Below are 8,182 nucleotides of genomic sequence, written 5' to 3' on the forward strand. Positions count from 1 at the left end.
AATAGTTAAAAACATATACTTTAATGTCGTTTAAATTTTTAGATAGGGTTAAGCGGAGCACTTGAGACATTATGTGGACAAGGCTTTGGTGCAAAAAACTACAGAATGTTGGGGCTTCATCTGCAGTCATCTTGCATTGTCTCATTAGTCTTCACTATATTCATCTCCATCTTCTGGTTCTTCACAGAATCCGTTCTCCGACTTGTCGGACAAGATCCTAACATATCAAAACAAGCTGCCCTCTATATGAAGTACCAAGCTCCCGGTTTACTTGCTTGCGGGTTTTTACAAAACATTCTGAGATTTTGCCAAACACAATCAATCGTTACTCCTTTAGTCATCTTCTCGATTGTTCCCTTGGTGATTAATATTGGTGTCTCATATGTTCTGGTCTATTTTGCTGGACTTGGATTCATTGGTGCTTTCAATAGCTACATCTATTTCAATGTGGATAGCTTTTCTTTCTCTTGGAACTTATGTGATCTGTTCAGACAAGTTTAAGGAAACTTGGACCGGATTTTCGTTGGAGTCATTCCGTTATGTAGTAATAAACCTGAAATTAAGCCTCCCTTCTGTTGCTATGGTATGGTACGTCAGATCATAACCATTATCAAGTACATATATGACTTCATATGTTTGTCTAAGTTTTAAGAGTGGACTATCTTGTTGAAACAGTTTGGAATATTGGGCGTTCGAGATTCTTGTACTCTTGGCAGGATTGATGCCTAATCCAGAAATCACACATCTTTGGTAGCTATATGGGTAAGCTTTATATAGCTATTAAGTTAATTACTGTTCTATTTCATATCAATAAAAAATAGCTCATTGTTGTGTAATGTTAAATAAAATTCAGTGTCAACACGGAAGCGGTTAGCTACATGTTAACATGTGGCCTTAGCGCAGCTGCAAGGTCAGTCATCTCATCAATCGTTTCAAAACAAATGTTCTCTTACAATTATATATATATATATATATATATATATAAGAAAGAGTAACTAACAAATTTTGCAGTACACGTGTGTCAAACGAGCTTGGAGCAGGAAATGTAGAAGGCGCAAAAAAAGCGACTTCTATAACCGTAAAGTTGTCTTTAGTTCTTGCTCTCGGCCTAGTGGTTGCTTTACTTGTAGGCCACGATGGTTGGGTTGGGTTATTCAGCAGTAGTCATGTGATCAAAGAAGAGTTTGCATCATTGAGATTCTTTCTAGCTGCCACTATAACTCTTGATTCAGTCCAAAGTGTTCTATCAGGTAAAAGATCCTTATTGTTACGAATTACCAAACAAAGAAAAAACTTATTGTTTCCTGTTTATATATCTTAATCGATAGGAGTGGCTAGAGGATGCGGATGGCAGCGTGTAGTGACACTTATAAATTTGGGAACATTCTACTTAATTGGAATGCCTATTGCGGCCTTTTGTGGTTTTAAGTTGAGGTTGTATGCCAAGGTACTGTCTTATGAAATTGGTAATAAAGAAAATAATAATTTTGAAAAGAATAAAGAAAATAATAGTGTTTTTATTTTTGATTTACTGTTTTGGTGAAAACAGGGTTTATGGATTGGTATGATAATTGGTATATTTTGTCAATGTTCATCACTCATGCTTGTGACAATTTTCCGGAAGTGGAAAAAGCTAGATGTTTCGGTCTGAAGATTATGTCATCGTGGACCAGATTAATAATATCATTGTTTTTTTACTATATTCGGAAGTTTCCTCTTTTACAAATTCTCTTTGTTTCTTGGTATGCAAGAGAGAAAATCTGGTCCTCAAATTTGGACCGTGGTCAGCATCACTAGAAACTTGTCTTTGAAACTCAACTTCTTAGAAAACCTTCAAATACTTTGGACCAATCCTCACATACACATATGACAGGGCTACAAAGGGTTATATTGCGCGGGTTGAGTGACACTTGACGATTTGACTGTTAAGTTTCTGACACTGCAGATAAATTTGTTTTTAAAAAATAACATTGGTGTTTGTTTTCTGCAGTTCTTTTTTTACATAGTCAAGAAGATTTTGCTCATTAATGGTGATCGATATACATGTGGATATAGTATTCAACATCCTCACCACACAAATAAAACACAACATCACAAACAAGCAAAACATAAATTTTGCTTTAACCAGTGGCACTGACTCCCAACGCTAAATTAGTGGCTCACCACATGCTTTGAGTTGCTACGTACCTTCCTTATTTATTTCTATATTCATGGACCAACATAGACATAGTCCATCATCACTCTAAAACTTAACTTTGAAACCCATTTCTTATTGTCTTCAAGAAACAAGACAAAAAACAGTACAATGCAAAAGAAAGTATAATTGAATCATCATGTGTCTGTAACACGAGTGAGAAAGAGGATGAAGTAAACTTAAGCAAATACTTGGAATGAACAAAGTGCAGACCCAAGAGTACAAACATTTGAATAAAAACCATAACCAAAGCCAAAGAATGTTAACCTATCATGAACAAATCATTGAAAAAGAAACCAACTATTTCTTTTGGACATATATGCATTTTGCATTGACTTAACCAAGTTTCAAAATCAAACTCAATAAGTGGAATTATTTGCTGTTTTTGAAGAAGTTGAAATCCCATTTACTACTGCTACTACTACGTTCAACTGTCACAGTGGGCTTTGCAACCGCTGATATGTCACCGGTCTCGTTTACCTTCTCGCTCGAAGAAGCCGGCGTCTCACTTGGTGCATTGGACTCGGAAGAAGATGGTAATAATGCATCCCCGGGACTGGAAGCAGAATCAGTCTCTGATTGGTTCGCTTGAGTTGAAGTTGGTACTTCACTAGAAAGGAGGGATTGCTGTGCAGTCTTAAAAGCATTGCTTCCGTGAACTCTCTTCTCCGGAGGTTCTTTATTCTCAAGACTTTGAACTTCCAAGTCCTTCAATGATTCCATCACCGCTCTCATAAGCATCTGAATCAAGTAAATAAGATTATTATTTATAAATGTCATAAATAGAACATGAAGACATATTAGTTAGAATGTCTGCTTTTGGATCTCTCACCCTTTCTTCTTCCTCTGCATTAGATGGGATGTCCTCCAAGTGATATTCTACATCTTGATCGCCGTTTAACATATCAAAGCTTATCATATCAGGAGGAGATGAACTGCCACACCCATCATGATTCTCTTTTTCCTGTTTGCAAAGAATATAAGATGGTCACCATGACAGAGCTGTCTCTAGTTTTATTGATCTAATGACCATATACTTGTTAACATGGTGAGTAGTGGCAACCAATAAAAACAGCACAAGAATAGCGAATAAAAAAAAAAGAAGAGAAACTGATCTTATACCTTAGTTTGTGATGGAGAATCATTAGATGTAACATTCGAAGGAACCTGATGGAAGTAAATATACAAACCCATCAAAAAAAAGGAGGGAGAAAGCTTACAATAACAACCCATAAACTTCTGGCCTTAGGAAGCATTTTAGAAGTAACAAGTGACTCACTAAATCACATAAGCTTTTAAATTCTTTCTGTACAGGTTATACAATCAGACTAATATGGTGTTTTAAAATCTTGCACTAGGAACACTAAGGGACCAGAAAAATGGAAAACCAGACATCCAAACCTATGCACAAAACTGTCTTCAAGTAAACAGTAAACAGAAATGGGAATTAGCAATTTTTTAAAAAGAAAGCTCAGATTAGTCAAAGAATTACTGACATCTGTGCGACTCATTGGTCTTTTTGTTCGGACTTCATTGATTGCGTCAGAGATGCTACTCGAGGCTAAACCTGAATAGTGACAAAAAGATGTCACGTACGTGTAAGCTCAAAATTTCTGAAACTCATAATCAGTATGACTCACTTTTCTGCATTGAGGATTGTGGAATAGTTGTGTCATACATACCACTCCAACTGCCCTGAACATTAAAATAAAAAAAAATAGACAGCAATATTCATGTAGAGTTAGAAAAATAAATAAAAAATAAACAGTCAACATGCGACATGGTTGCTGCGATACCTTTGCCAAGTAATCATCCAATGGGTCATAAAATGTTGGCCCCACCACCTCTGGAGGTTGAAGGACGTTATGGAAAAATATATTTATCGAATCAATGAAGAACTGAGGCCGTGGAGAGTTATGGTCTCCCTCAAACTTGACTATATTTTTGTCTCCCTACAAATAATCATAAATACAAATTACATACAAGCTATCAGAAGAGAACATATAAGACTATCAAGAATTGGTTACTTACTACGTAGGCTTCATATATACGATCTGAATGATGAGGGCGGATAAAGTCATCATTCAAGGCATGTCCAAATAAAACCGGAACAAAACTAGATTTTGCCACCTGCAGCATGGAAACATAAACAAACAAACCAGCATCATGATCATGATCATGATGACAAGCAAAAAAAAAGGATGTTATAAAACATGAGAGCTTTTATGAACACAACCTTGATGGTGTTCAGATCCATTATATCAAACTTGGCTTTTTTCTGAATAGCTCTACGCATAAACTGTATTGCAAATTTCACCTGAATATACAGTAGTGGAAGGAGATGAAAAACCATTAAAAAATAAAAGTAATGTGGAAGACAGAAAAAAAATATTACTTACGGTGAACTTTGGTAGAGGGAATTTATATGTATCTACAAGTTCCATCATCAGATCAACCAAATCGGAGAAGGGGCTGTCTAGAATCATTCCTGCAATGGAAGGATCCTCAGCTCCATACATCAAGCTGTAAACAGAAAGGATTATTCAACACAAATGATATAACACAGTTTAGCAAAGTGATTGCAATAATAAATTGCTTATTCTATAACTTCATCTACTCTCTTATGGTGGTTGCATTGACATTAACTTTAAACTTGATGATGCAAGACAGAAGAACGAACCTAGTAACAGCACCCATCGAACGCCCCCATAACCCAATCAGGGATATATTTCCATCCTGCCGCAAATACTCAACCACAGCCTTCAGATCATCCTTCTGCAACCACTCACAACAAATATTTAACAATTATATATTGAAGATTAGAAGAGATAAACAAGGAATGATTCAAGAAGCACATACTTCGTTCCAGCCCAAGGTGACATGTTCCCCGCCAGAGAGACCAGATCCGGAAAAGTCAAGGGTGAAAACTGTGATGTTTGAAAGAAGCAACACAACAGCGGCTTCACTACCATCCGCTCTACATCCACTGAATAATAGAATTGAACTACCATTTATTAATAAAGGAAGAGGAGCAAAATGAGATACAAATTTAAAACAGAATCCTGATTCACTACTGTGTTACCTGTTTCCATGGCAATATATAACACAGGGCAAAGGCTTTCCTTCAGGGAGTTCAACAGGCATGTAATGACTACACTGGAGAACATCTCCTCTACTGTTTTTAACCTGCCCATTGACACGCACAAAAACACAGCTTAGCTGATGAAAACACTTTACATTAACTAATTAGGAGTTCAAATTATCTTCTTTGACTTCCATATGCTTTACTATAGGTTCAAAGACCGTATACTAGACACATCTTAGAAAATCCCATTTATTAGTAGAAAGCATATAAGAGTCATAGAAACAAATGAAGAAAGGATAGTTTTACCTCCAAATCTTTCCTATGATACCATCTACCTTTCATCATAAAGTCCTTTTCCAAGAGATCATGTTCAGGGTCGTACTCAGCTCTGCAAGTCAAAATTATAACTGAACTGACAATCTATTGATGTAAATCTCTTAAAACAGTGAGTCATGTTGAAAAGAAAAACATGGACACGTTCCCAAAAAGAAGATTCAGAATTAGGACCCAGTAGAATCTGAATAGTAACTAACTCTTCAGACAGAGAGAGATCACGTGTGTGACAAAAGAACAAAACAAAAAAAATTGATTCTTGTGATGAGAAGAAGGTACTTTTTTTTTTGTCAGGGAATCTCAAATTCAGAGGGAACCCAATTCCTAAAGATGATTGAATCTCGAAATTGAAAAGACAAAAACTTTCAAAAATCAAATCTAATTGATTAAAGGAGGAGGTAGGTTCGTTCACCTTGGAGGTCGAATGATGAAGTTGACAAACTGCTCCATATCGAGAATCGAATCGAATCGAATCGAATCACTCTTTTCTCATGTATTCCTTCTCTCGATTGGCAATTCGAAGAAACACGAAACGAGATAATTCGATTAAATTAAATCTACAAGAAGCCCTAATTGAAAGAGAAGAAGAAGCTTTTTTCTTTTTTTTTTCTGAGCAACAGAAGAAGAAGCTTTAGTACGGATTTTGTTCTGGTCTTGTTAATTGTCGAGGCTCCCTCGACTATTGTTTGTTTGTTATTTTTTTCTTGTTCAATTTCTGTTAACATATATTTTTTTTTAATATTTAAATTCTTCAAATCCACTCCTTCAATAAACCCATGAAAAAAGTAAATAAAAATCGTTGGAAAAAAGTAACTAAAATCTAATAAAATTATTCATCAGTTTTAAAAATAACTAGATTCTGACACGCCCTTTAAAGTGCGGGTATATTTTATTTTAATTTAATTCTTAAATTTATGTTTTCTTTGTTGTTATATTTGTATTTTTCTTTATAATCATATTTTTGTATAAATCTTAATCAAAATATATTTTATTAAATAATAGCAATTCAAAAATTGATCTAGTCGAACCCGCCAACCCGTGGCTTTTAATTTTGTTTTGATCAAAAAATATGATTCGCACAACCTGCAAACAAATAATTTGTACCGGCACCCGTCCCATTTAATTTTGCGGTTATCCGCGGGTTATAAATTTTTTAAAATATATAATTTTTATTATAAATATATTTTTATATGGTAATTTAATTTAATTATTATAAAAATATAAAAACTATATTTATAATAAAATTATATATTTTAAAAATTAAATTGTTTTTTAAATTACCATATTTTTAAAAAAGTGTTTACATTTTTATTTTTATTTTAAATACTTTTCGGGTCGGCGGATACCCGCAATCTAAAATCTACCAACCGCACCCACCCCGAATAAAATGCTCATTATCTGCATCCGCAAATCGATTTTTTCAAATAGTTGAACTAAATTTATGATCAGCCCTAAAAAGATGAATATATTTTTGTTTTATATTTTTTAAGAAATATTTTTTTTATAAAATTCAGGCTGTAACCAATTATATCTCTGAATATTTAATTTTTCTCTAGTATATATTTATATGCTTTAGCCGTTATGTTAATTTTGTGCTTTAGAATATTGTGGATGTTTGGTCTAGTGGTTAGTAACTTCCTACATGTGGTTTAGGTCGCGGGTTCAACGAAAATTACTGTCATTTTTTGTATTTGTATTTTTTGCGTTAGGTTTAATTATACAAAAATTTACAAAAATACTCTCATCTTCAACCTTTATTCCTCTGCGATTTTTGATGGCCATTTTTCTTCTTTTTTTTTTCTCAGGATCTCACAGTTTCGTTTGATAATTTTACGGATTCAGACCTAAATATAATAGATCTATAACATAAAAGTAGTTTCAAATGAGAAACATCGAAACAGTGAGCTTTTTTTTTTTCAGAGCAACTGACTGTGTGAAGTCAATTTACCACGGTTTGCCTCCATTTCACGTTTACCCGTCGAGTTGCCGGCGAATAACCATCACATTAACTGTGTATCATTCGTGTACATAACTTAGTGGATCCGGATCAGTTTTTAAAGGACATTTGTATATAGTTAACGTTCATTCCTGTACATCTGTATCATTTCTGTACATAACCACCATTTTAGATGCAGTTAAAAAATATATGGTTTATTTTTCTAAAAAGTATGAACTGATCTGCAGAGAGAAAAAAAAGTAATTATATTATTGAAATATTGTTCTACTCTGTTGTTTAGATTCGTAATATATAAAGTTAGATTAGTGGTTAAGTAGTTATATAAATATGCCGTATAAAACCAGTTAAACATTGCTTCCTTGTATTTTTTTTAATTGGATCCAACAAATATCAGTTGGTCAGATCCAAAATTAATAGTATTGATTTATTCCATTCTAGATTTGTTACTAGCAATTTTCTTAATGTAGATTGATTTATATACACATATATTACTTTTGCTTTGAGGCTCCGAATGATAACAGCGGATTGAACAGTATAGGACAAAGGATACAATTGCGGTGTGGTTCTAACAGTTATAAAATGTATAAATATAATACTAGATATGGATATGTGC

General features: G+C 34.0%; 1 protein-coding gene and 1 pseudogene across 1 annotated transcript; one reads left to right on the plus strand and one right to left on the minus strand.

Moving 5' to 3' along the window:
- Positions 1-1,745, plus strand: part of LOC108813386 (protein DETOXIFICATION 19-like) — a 2,824-nt pseudogene extending 1,079 nt beyond the window's left edge.
- Positions 1,746-2,363: 618 nt separating this feature from the next.
- On the minus strand, positions 2,364-6,289 carry LOC108813385 (uncharacterized). Its single transcript, XM_018585925.2, has 14 exons — positions 6,025-6,289; positions 5,586-5,667; positions 5,277-5,380; positions 5,054-5,180; positions 4,875-4,969; positions 4,594-4,717; positions 4,431-4,511; positions 4,226-4,324; positions 3,991-4,146; positions 3,835-3,889; positions 3,691-3,761; positions 3,317-3,361; positions 3,027-3,158; positions 2,364-2,935 (listed from the first exon to the last, which is right to left on the minus strand). The coding sequence occupies exons 1-14, from the start codon at positions 6,060-6,062 to the stop codon at positions 2,567-2,569; spliced, it is 1,578 nt and encodes a 525-aa protein (XP_018441427.1). The 5' UTR covers positions 6,063-6,289; the 3' UTR covers positions 2,364-2,566.
- Between the last annotated feature and the right edge of the window lie 1,893 nt (positions 6,290-8,182).

This window comes from Raphanus sativus, chromosome 6 (genome assembly GCF_000801105.2).
Source record: "Raphanus sativus cultivar WK10039 chromosome 6, ASM80110v3, whole genome shotgun sequence".
NCBI lineage: Eukaryota > Viridiplantae > Streptophyta > Magnoliopsida > Brassicales > Brassicaceae > Raphanus > Raphanus sativus.